At 41.0% G+C, this 12,231-nt stretch overlaps 1 protein-coding gene across 3 annotated transcripts in view; it reads right to left on the bottom strand.

Moving 5' to 3' along the window:
• Nucleotides 1–12,231, bottom strand: part of PTPN12 (protein tyrosine phosphatase non-receptor type 12) — a 166,057-nt gene that overhangs the window by 38,414 nt on the left and 115,412 nt on the right. For all 3 annotated transcript variants that reach the window (XM_030557090.1, XM_030557178.1, XM_030556997.1), the window contains one exon: nt 8,980–9,065. In XM_030557090.1, the coding sequence (XP_030412950.1) occupies nt 8,980–9,065 (86 nt within the window). The remainder of the gene's footprint in view (nt 1–8,979; nt 9,066–12,231) is intronic.

Here is a 12,231-nt window from a genome sequence, read left to right as displayed (position 1 = left end):
GAATGCAGGCCAACGTACCATGGAGGGGACACAGGCCATGGTGCTGGTGCAGCAGGAGCCTGCACTTTTGCAGCCATTAGAGGTAGCAGCCACTCAAACAATTCTCTCTGTTGTGCTCTCTCCTCCTCCCTTAGCTGCCATTCCTGTTCCAGGAACTGTGAAGAGTGCCTGCTTCCATGCTGCTACCTTGTCAAGCTGCAAAGCCAGCCTGAGCCTGTCCGCTTGCCTCTCAGCATGTCTGTCTTTTTGCTGCAAGTCCCTTTGCCTTTGGTACTCATGCTACTTATTGGCCCAGTCCAGAACTTCAATCAAATTCATCATGCTTCCTCCTGGAGCCGTCTGTGAGGGTACGAGGAGTCAGGCTTCTGCAATGTAGGCGAGCTAAGAAGGTATTGCAACATGCAGAGTTTGAGAGGTCTGGAACAGGACAAGACACAGAAGGTTACTGTCTTGAATATCACTCAATATCAATATATTGGCAGAGGGCTGCTCCAGACCACAGAAGCTCCTTGGACACAGCCAGGTTAAATTGCAGTGAGAGAAAAAAAGTGTATGCCACCAAAGTATTCATACATATGGTGACTGAACAAAACATCCATAAATGGAGTGGGCTGGTGAACTATTGAGGTGGCCCTGAAAAAAATACACCTTTCCTTAAAATGTGACTCCCTATCTGGAGTTCTTGTTATGTGTCTGGGTCAGAATTCATGGGGGAAAAAAAATCAACAGGATGCTGCATTTGGGCTTCCACATTGCTTCAGACCTCCCTGATGGCTTCTGACACAGTCTTTTAGGACTGCATGAAAAGAGACAACTAGTCCCTCCCTCCCCTGGCAATTTTATGGACTAAATTCAACCTCCCCAGTCATATTTGGAACTAGTGGTTTCATCACCCATGGAAAGTATAGACTACATTTAAAAGAAATGAACTACATTTGAACCTCTTCCCCACCATACAGTTCAGTCCTTTCAGGCATCTTGTTATCAACTCAATACTGTATTGAGCTAATACAGACAGGGAAAGTAATACTAGTGTATTATTTTAACAAACTGGAATTTATTAGAAAAAATGTGCACCCTCCCAGTAAAAAAATCTCTTTTTATATATCTTGTTTTACTGTTTGTGGTTTCTGGCCTCTACTTTGAATTCCCTGTGGTGGGGAGGGTGGCATCGTGATGCCATGGAACTGGCATACAATCCGCCATTAATGGATACACGCTTCTATCTAGGGCTTCTCTCTTTTATATTGGTTCTTACAGTAGAAATTGCTCCCATTCTTATATTAACAAACATGAAAACAGACCCAGAAACTTACTTGGCTCTCGGGCAGCTTCTCCCTCTTCTGTTTCAGCAGCCAGTTTTGCAGTGGGGCGTTCCTCCAAGGGACATAAAAAATGCTCTTTTGAGTACATCCTCAAGATGCGCTGCAGCTGCTCCTGCAGCAAAGCCTCCTCCTAGGATGAGTTTCACCAACAGAGTTACTTCATTTGCCTCATTCGGCACCTGCTACTGGCGCCTATTTATTTCGTTGCTGGCTTCTGGGACCAGCTGGATGCCATCCCAGCTTACCAGGTCATCGTACACAGTTGATGGCTCAAGTGCAGTCACCAGCCTCCAGTCAGACTCATCATAAAATGGGCATGATGTTGGTGTGCAGCCAGAGATGCGTTTGTGGTCCCTGGTTTTCTGGTACTCTTGAGTTGCTTAATCTGTTTTCTGCACTGATCGCTGGTCTGATAAGTTTCCAGTGCCACCATCTTCTTTCCTAGTAGTTGGTATTCATGGTCACTCCTAGTACTCTTACTAAAATCCAGTTTTTCTGACCTTGCACCAGAGATTAGCCAAAATCTGGCTGTGCTCACATGACCATGAAGCAGCACACTTTGTAAAGGGACATCTGGTCAGTATCCATTGCAAACACTGAAGATTTTCCTAGGGTGTGTTTGCAGCTTGGCAATCAGAATAAAATGGAGGGGTTAAACACAAAGCTGCTGCACTGGAACAAGGAGGGTTCTTCCATTTCCATGGAGTTGACCGCTGATTCTTGGGAGATAGAGGACAAAGGAAGTTGGCCCATAGCATTGTAGGAGATTACTGGTGGACTCCAAGGACCAGAGTCCAGGAAAGGAGGGGTGCTGCAAAACACCCCTACACTATAGTACAAACAATAGGGCTTGAACCCTGGGTCCCTTCTTGACTTGAGTTCAGACAGACCCTCCATGCTCACAGGGTCCTGGGACCCTGGATCAGAGCACAAGTTCAAGAGATTTGCACGTAGACTGAAGGCTTTAGCCTGAGTCAGAGCCCAGGCTTATATTACAGTGTAGACATATCCCAAGATCACTCAACCCAATGAAGGATTTTCTTTTCATTTCCTGTACAAGCCTGTTTTCTTTTACAAAAAAAATCCTCTTGGCACCATCTCACCCCTATTAATATGTACATGAAAGTTTATTATAATTTTATCAATATACACCAATGGTTGCTGTGGCAAAATACGTAATGCACAATTATACTTTTATGCTTGCAGATAAAACTCAGGCTAACAGTTATACAAAGTTAAATTGAAGAGGGCACATTATTTTATCTTCTGAAAAGCCATATTCACAAATCCCTCCCAAGTGGATCAAACCTCTTCACCTTCAACAGAGGAACTATCAGTCAGGAAGAGCTAAGAAAAAAAGGACCCAATCCAGGAACTTTATTCAAACTTTTTCCATAGCTACTGTAACTGTTAACATCAATAAAAACTATGTATGTGAGGGGAAATTCAAGAACAGTTGGATACAGTGAACAGAAGAAAATATATATATATATAAGCCAACTGAATTAAAGAATAAAAAACTGTTTAAAGATATTCCTGCAATAATGGAAAGAAAAAGGTTAGAATCAGAAACTGATAAGTAGTATTACCACAGACCACACGTAAGTGAGGAGTGAACTGCAGAGAAAAGGAATGATTGGGGGTCATATGGGAATATGAGCCAAGATCAAGAAAACAGCATTTGAGTGGGATGCCATAGTAAGAAAATCTCTTGAAAAAAATGCATCTGCAGATTTTTGGGACATGAAATCCAGGTAATTTGTGGTCGAAGGAGGAGTTCTATAGCAGAAGTAAAAACTGATAGAGATTTGATGTGCTGGCCCAGTTCCTTACTCCACTCTAACATCTATCTTTCTCCATCTCTATAGTGAGAAACTCTGCTCAATTGTAATGGCTAAATGGTTATGCCACTACTCTTGAAGTGGAGGGGGGCAGTTTTAGGACCAGATTTTTGAAGAGCAATTGTTTCTTTGCGTCAATAAAGCTAGCACAGAGTTTACTTTTTATCATAGTATTTAACACAAAAAGATAAGATTTTTTAAAAAAGATAAACAGATTTATAAAAAAGATTCTCCTGAACCTGGACTGATGGACCATTCAGGAATTTTCTGGGGTTTCTGAAATCATTCAAGCTTTGTGCTTCATAACATGTGAAATATATTCCATGGCCTATTCATTCATGCTCTAACAAATTTTGTTGCTTAATTGAGCATATCATACATGTAGACAACAGGTACTTAGGTGCATGCACACAATTAGTGAAGTTTTCCATTCAGTTTGTTTAAAAGCAAAGCTATAAATAATTTATAAAACCTACAGCTTGCAGATTAGTGTTAAAGACATGAGCAATTTTTGATTGAGATGACTTTAGAAAATGAGCAAACAGCATTATGTAAAGAAAATAAAAGGTCGTATTGTTTTTCCCCTTTTAAGTTACTACCTTGGGTAAGAAGGATTGCTTGCTTTTAACCCCGTTAGAAACTGAACATATATATTCTCTTAAATACGCATTTGACTGGAAGTCTTAAAAACGTTAATCTAAAGAAGATTAAATATTTTCCACCAATATTCCTGGAGGAAGTTAAATACTTTAACAAGCAATTTATTCAGATAGACTAGGAATGTGGAACATCCTCCCTGAACTGGTCAGTAAAGCCACTGTACCCTATTTAAATCCCACCTAAAAACCATTTCTACAAGGAGATATCCAAGAAACAAGATGTCTGTAACCCACTTAGCTATTCTGTTTATATTATTAATATATTTAGTCTCACTGTAACGAGGCGGCGTGGCTCCCCTCCTCATCCAGGAGGGTTGAGCCCCGTCAATCATCCCTAGGGGTGGGGCCTCAAAGCGGAAGTCCCGCCCTCCAGAGGGTCAAGCGGCGACCCGGAAGAATAAAAGCCGGCCCTCAGCCCTCAGTTGGAGCCCAGCCACCGTCAGGAGCAGACCTGTCCGCGGGAGCTCCTGACTGGCCAGAACCTCCCTGCTACGACGAGGAGCTGCCGGAGCTGCCCCGCGCCTGCTACGACGAGGAGCTACTGGAGCTGTCCCACGCTCGCTACGACGAGGAGCTGCCGGAGCCGCCCCGCCCCCGTTGCGGCCCCGAGGACCGCCCGGAACAGGACTGGCCGGATTTCCCAGAGGAGCTGCCGGACCTGCCACCCAGCCCTGGCCGTGAGGAGCCGATGTGGTGGGACGTCCCTGAAGCTGATCCCACGAACCAGGTAGGCTCGGAGGGGGATACTGGAAGTAGCCCGGGGGCAGCCAACCCGAGTCAGGCTGCAGACCTCCCGATACCCATGTCAGTGTGTTTCGGTCAGGACCTCCCCACTGACTGCCACTAGCAGCGTCAGCCGCTACTAGGGCCCCGGGCTGGAACGCAGAGGAGTGGGTGGGCCTGCGTTCCCCCTGCCACCCGTAACCAGGCGGCAGACTCCCCCTCTTCCCGCCTAGTGCCACTGCTCTGCCCTGCTCCGAAGGGCCAGAGCTAACTGATAACTGTGTTTGTTGATGCCCCGCCCGAACCAAGGGCTGGGCCCCTTTGACTTAGCTCTGGCCCTTTGGAGCAGGGGCAATTAGAACTGTTTGGTGCCTCGCCCGAACCAAGGGCTGGGCCCCCTTTGACTTTGCCACTGCCCAGTCCTATCCACAGGGACCGACTACCCGCGCGGTGGGCGACAGTCCCGAGAACCGAGACCTCCAGAGGACAAGTCGAGGCCGGTGTGGCTCCTCTCCTCATCCAGGAGGGTCGAACCCCGGCGAGTCTCGCTTACACTCACCCATATGGAGGAAGGAAATAGAGTATTGAAAAGAAGGGGCATAGTGGCACTGGAATTAGAATTTGGAATTGTTGTGGAAGAAAGACAGGGAGGATAGTAGTGTTGAGAACAGTGTGTTTAACAAGACAGACATGAGGCTGTCACCCTGATAGGACTGTTACAAGTAAAGTTTACTAATTTGTGTTTTTAAATTCTAGGTTATCCAGGGCAGGGACTATATCTTCATCTGTGTTTGGGATGTATCTTGCACACCATGAGCATTATTACAATAAACTGTCTCCACCATAAGAAACTACGAAGTGGCAGAAGTTAGTCCCACCTCCAAAAGTGATGGTACAGTAGTTGTGGTCAGAAAAGACCACACAGATAATTAGCTGAATGCCACACCTTTTTCAGGACTATTTTACCCACTAAATATCTTGCATAATATTCTCCCAAACATAACCACCACTTCTGAGAACAGTTCCAATGTCCAAAATACTGACAGGAGAAGGGGAGGAAAGAGAAGGGGAACAGGAGAAAAGTTTTAGGGAAAAGGGCCTTAAAATTATTGCCCCTTTCCATGTCATCTTGCAATAATGTGAACATTTTTTCCCACTTCTATTTTCTTGAAGGTATTTGTTTAGACTGATCACATTCCTGTAAGACATCCTTTCCAGACTCTAAATTTAGCCTACTCAGGATCTCATTTTACTCCCTAATCCTGATGAGATTTCCTTGCCACTCGTGATTTCCTCTGCTTTTTTTTGGTACCCTCAAGTAGACCCAAAACTGCACGAAATATTCTAGTTCTGGAACGATCATTTATAAATGTAGAATCAAAGTGGACCACCATATCTCTAGTTTTAAATTAAATCACTATTTCTGAGAACGGAATTAACTACTCTAACAGTACTACAATGTGATCTCAAATGCATTTTACATGTTCTCTCCACTCATTATGACTCACTAGTTTCTAGACAGCTTTTATCTCCAGTTCGTACACATGCTATTTTTCTCTCCAACCAAAATGACTTAAATCTCATTTTACTGTATACAACTCACAGTTCTAATCACTCCAAGACACTTAGTAAATATACAATCTCCATCTCAGAATTATCCTCATGTTGAATTGCTTTTTATTTATCTCATACTTGTTTCTTTTAAACCAGTTTAAATTGAAAGGTTCTGAGATTTTTTTTTATCATCTTAAGATCATAAACATTTTTGTGACATAATATGCAGTTTCTTGTATATTTACTGTTCCTCCAATTCAGAGGCTGGCAAGTATGATTAATGCTGATCTTCGGCCTGCTTCTAGATCATTAAAAGTATATGCCCCCAATACTAACTTGACCCTGTGGTACTCCATTTGGAAGAGATTAATTTTTAATGGTAAAAACTGTAACATCTGTCATACAACTTTTAATCTGTGCTGTGGTATTTAACCAACTGAAAACATTTTTGTACTGTACTATATAAAATATTTTATAAAGGCCAAATTATGCTGCATCTACCAAAACAGCAAATGTTTCAAAAAATTCTATCAATATAACTTTATAAATGAGTTGGTTGATTGAAAAGCTTCATTTCCTCACAAGTGCAATCCCTAATTCCATTATATGTCTAAATATTTTGCAAAGAAAATATTCATTGACTGGCTATTTCCTGAATCTTTCTTTATGCCCTTAAAAATAAAGGTACTAAATTTGCTGGTCCATCATCAGGTACCTCAGTTTTTTCACTTTTTTCACAAAAACAAACAAACAAGAAACCGCATATTATGTCACAAAAATGTTTATGATCTTAAGATAAAAAAAAATCTCAGAACCTTTCAATTTAAACTAGTTTAAAAGAAACAAGTATGAGATAAATAAAAAGCAATTCAACATGAGGATAATTCTGAGATGGAGATTGATTATATTGTTTATATATTGTTGAAAATAAGGAAACAGTTAAAGAAAGCGCTAGATAAAGTTACCTGGTATCTTATATATAATGTAACAAAGGACGTATCTAACATGTGCACCAAAAATTTGTCTATTCAGAAGTCTTAGCTGCTCCCACACTCCCCACCTCACCAAAAAAGAGAGGGGGTGGGGAAGTGGTACCTCTCAGGCAGATCTGATTCTCCCCTTCCCCCCCACAAAAAATAAGGTATTCCTTCATCTTTTCTTCATGCTGTCTCCTAACTATTGTCTGCTTTAAAGTTCCAATTGCTTGTGTTTATCTTTCTAGAAAGAGAGCAAAACTAACCATTTAGAGTCACTCCATGTCTCATATTTTCCTTTCACTCTCTTTTTTCTGGAGGTATCTCTAGACCCTTGTGTGCCTGTCTCTGCAAGCTATTTTACATCTGTACATCCAGTCTCCCACCTTCTCAGTTTTAATTTTTTTCTCTTTGAATAAATAAAAGGTCAGTTGGTAAAACCATTGCTCTTAATTATTAAAGCATTCTTCCTTTTTACCTTTAAAAATATAAGCTTTAAATATCAATGTATGTTTGTATAACAGATAACATTATATGTAAGTTTGTGCATATACTGTACACACAACCAAAAATAGCATTATAATAACTTTTGTGCGCATTAGATATTACAGGATTGGGGGAAATATGACAAAGTAAATGTCTGTGTTAGTTTTGTAAATAGAAAACGTAGGGGAAGCTCTTAAACATCCTCCCTTCAACATGCTTCTATTGCTATGACTATGCAGTCATAACATTAGCTACAGCCTGAAAGTCTTCATAATATTGAAAATTTAGGGCTTGTCTACGTTACCCTCTGGATCAACAGGCAGTGATTGATCCAGCAGGAGTCGATTTATCCTGTCTACCGCGAGTGCTCTCCTGTTGACTCCGGTACTCCACCGAAGCGAGAGGCGCAGGTGGAGCTGACAGGAGAGCATCAGCCATTGATTTACTGCAGTGAAGACACCGCGATAAGTAGATCTACGTTTGTTGACTTCAGCTATATTATTCACGTAGCTGAAGTTGCGTAACTTAGATCGATTTCCCCCCCTATCCACCCCCAGTGTAGACTCTGAAGTGCCTAAATCCCACATGATGCATAGGCTCCTAAGTCAATTAAGTGTTGTGACACTGAGTGCAGCAACACTTAAATAGCTTTAAAAATCTGAGCCATGGTGATTTAAAAACAGTTTACTATTAGCTTTTTGAAGGTTTTCCTTACTTTTTCTGGGACATCTTTAAAAGGTTTGGCTTCCATATTCCAAAGTTCTTTTGTTTTGCCAACAAGGCTTTGCTGAGAAGTTTATTTTGGTTATGTTTTGAGGGGGTGGAAAAACAAATATATAATCTGAAGAGCTTCTGATACGCCCTACTAAAGGAAGCATGGAAGAAGTTAACTATATGATCACTATAAAAACACTACGAAAAGGTGGCATACTCTTCACAGCCCAAATAGGAAAGAAGCAGCACTTCATTTACAACACTCAAACCACAAATTCACCCCCTAAAGTTTGCAAAAATACATTCAAAGGTCAAAACAGACCACATAAAAACATACTTTCATACTTTCAACATTAAGTTAATTGTGTGTGTCTGTGACTCTCCAAAGTGTATTATCTTGAGATCATGCAACAGTTGACTAGGTTAGGATTTCTATTAAATACCACATGTGGTGTTCCTGTGATGCAAGACTTTTATTCAGTGTCCTAAGACAAGCAGATAGAATGAGACGGAACAATTGCTGCATAAATTACATTTTAACTTGCCTTTGGAATTACGTCAATTAATACTTGTTACACTTTCAAAAAATCCATTTGTTCATACAAATATGCACTATTAGCAATATCAAATGAGACAGGATTGTTCATTTAAGTATAAACTTTGTAACTCTCTTTAAGCTCAAAACTGAGAAGATGAACAGTACCTGCGGGTCCGTGGAGGCTTTGGTGGAGGAGAGTCCTGTTTCTCAAGATCTATAGAATTGACAGTTTTCTCTGTACTAGTTTCATTCTGCCAAAAAAAATAAATAAATCCAACTATATTTTATTCAGAGTTGAAAGAATCATGATCACTAGAATTTAATACGTTTCTACATGTCCCTGAAACAGAATGAGGACCCAAACCAAACTTGAAAAAAGCATGGGGTGACAACAGCAAGTCACTAAGCCACCATACACTTGCTTCAGCTTCCAATTTAAGCATAGATTACATTCTGTACATATATTTATAAAGCACCTCTCCCAAAAAAAGCACTGAGGGAATTGAGATGAGGATCTTAAAAGGACACTAACTTTAGAACCCACTTCTGAACAATTTGTTTTACTTACCGTTATTTGTGTATAACAAATCTCAGATTCATCTGTCACTTTAGTAAAAGTATTTTTCATATTGTTTACTTTAAGTATTTGACAGCACTGAGTGTACAATAGTCTCACTGTTTCCTTTGTACAATCAGTTTCCCATCTTGCGGGAAATGAATCTTTCAAACCACAAAAGGAAAACACAAATTGGAGAAGGGATTCAACAGGAGGGACTAGTATACAAGATAATGCATTTTCCCTAAAATGACTAGTTTTCAAGTTGACAGTATTCCTTTGCATTTAAAAATAAAGTTGAAGAGATACTCTCCTGCCTTACACAGCAAGCCATTGCAGAAGGAAAACGTCCGTCCATGTCTGCCCCCAAACCAGACACTTTTTTTTTTTTTTTTAAAGAAATTTCATATTCATGTCAACTAACTAGAACTGCACCGGGTGGACAAAGCCAATATTAGTTTTCATGCACAGAGTTACCTTAAACATGTGTATAACAATTCGGAAGGTAAGTTCAGAAGTTAGTATTATTAAAAATGGAATACACAATATTTTTGAAAAAGATCTCTTCTTGGAGCTAACTTTGAAATATCTTTAAGAAGAAAAATTTGCGAAACAGGCATCGCCAGCATCTCAGAAACAAGTAATTTATTCCCAGAAACATGGCATTAATTTCAACTGATATGCCTATCACTCCTAGTTCAGTCAGATGTGATCCAGGGCACATGTGACCTACTGTTGCCTTCTGATAGTGTTTGGCCTATTTACACTAAGAGCTTGGCTACACTGGCACTTTACAGTGCTGCAACTTTTGCGCTCAAGGGTGTGAAAAAACACCCCCCTGAGCGCTGCAAGATACAGCGCTGTAAAGCCTCAGTGTAATCAGTGCCGCAGCGCTGGGAGCACGGCTCCCAGCGCTGCAAGCTACACCCATAAGGGATGTGGTTTACATGCAGCACTGGGAGAGAGCTCTCTCCCAGCGCTAGTGCTCCAACCACACACACACTTCAAAGCGCTGCCGCGGTAGCGCTTTGAAATATCAAGTGTAGCCATACCCTAAGTAGTTGACAGTCTTTTATAATGTGGTTGCCTGTCAACTAGAATATCTGACTTCTAAGCAGTACCTCTGGTATCAACTCCAGAAGAGAGCACAAGGACCGACACCCGACTGAGCCCCTACTTCCACCCCCGGCAAGAGACAGCCCTACTGGTGAGAATGTTGGGAAGCTTGCATTTCCAAATTAAAGCTAAATCTAAATAAACCTAGTTCCATTAGCTTCATCCTCCAAAAAGCAGTACAGATGAAGGTTTTAAGAGAAAATCCTAGCCTTCCTAATCACAGATGATTGGCCTCAACCAACCACTTGCCTGCTTCCCTAGACAAATGTTATTTCACTGTCCAGCAGTAGACAAGTTTAAAGAAGAGAATCTGCCTCAAAACAAGAAGGACAAAGAATATTAGCTCACCAGCCTCTAGTCTAGCAATTGATTTAAAAACCAATAATATATTTATGAATCAATATGCTGGTTACTGAATGAGACAAAGATCTCATAGATTAACAGGTGTGTTGTGAGCAAGACACGGGAAATCATTCTTCCGCTCTACTCTGCGCTGGTCAGACCTCAGCTGAAGTATTGTGTCCAGTTCTGGGCACTGCATTTCAAGAAAGATGTGGAGAAATTGGAGAGGGTCCAGAGAAGAGCAACAAGAATGATTAACGGTCTAGAGAACATAATCTATGAAGGAAGGCTGAAAGAATTGGGTGTGTTTAGTTTGGAAAAGAGAAGACTGAGAGGGTACATGATAGCAGTTTTCAGGTATCTAAAAGGGTGTCATAAGGAGGTGGGAGAAAACTTGTTCACCGTAGCCTCTAAGGATAGAACAAGAAGCAAAGTACTTAAACTGCAGCAAGGGAGGTTTAGTTGGACATTAGGAAAAAGTTCCTGTCAGGGTGGTTAAACATTGGAATAAACTGCCTAGAGAGGTTGTGGAATCTCCATCTCTGGAGATATTTAAGAGTAGGTTAGATAAATGTCTATCAGGGATGGTCTAGACAGTATTTGGTCCTGCCATGAGGGCAGGGGACTGGACTCAATGACCTCTCGAGGTCCCTTCCAGTCCTAGAGTCTATGAATCTGGCCCAGTGGCAACCCACTGCTATTTTGAAGATAATCCTCACTCTCTCCTATTGTGGTAGGGCTCCTGCCTACCGGAAGATAGTTATCAGCACTGCAGTAGTAAAACACCAGGTGGTTTTCACATGAGATGTGTGCCCCATTCTGGATCTCAGGAACAGCCTAAATCAGAATTCTGAAGGAAATGCAGAGTCTACCTTCCTGATCAAAGATTTGCTACAGCAACAAGTATTCAGATTAAATCTAAATGGTGATAATTCAGAATTACTGGATGCTTTGTTAAAGTATTTTCATACTGAAGTTCAGGGAACCGATCTTTTCAGATCTCAGCCTAGGAACTGTAGTCAAAACACACACCGTATAAATTTCCTTTGGGAAATGTATCCCAACACCAGTGTTTTATCTAGAGAAACTGAGCACTAAATGTAAACAAACCATTATTTAATGGGTACCTCATTTAGCTAAACATCCAACAGAAGTCAGCTAGGATGAAGACTTACAGTGAAGACATGTTATGTGATCTTTGCTCTAGTCTAAGTAGACTGTAGCAATGTATTTGTTGCTATATTTTAACTACATACAAAAAGCTATGTTAAAAAATGTTAAGTCTGCAAACTCAAGCACACAAAAAGGTTAGGAAATGCAAGAACTAAGATTGCCTGTGCAAACTTAATTCAGATCCCTTTTACAGATGCAGGATATGTTTATACATGATGACATACTATTTC

The sequence above is a fragment of the Gopherus evgoodei genome, chromosome 1 (assembly GCF_007399415.2).
Source record: "Gopherus evgoodei ecotype Sinaloan lineage chromosome 1, rGopEvg1_v1.p, whole genome shotgun sequence".
NCBI classification, from domain to species: Eukaryota; Metazoa; Chordata; order Testudines; family Testudinidae; genus Gopherus; species Gopherus evgoodei.
Note: the sequence above shows the minus strand (reverse complement) of the source record. Positions and strands in the feature narration are given on the sequence as shown.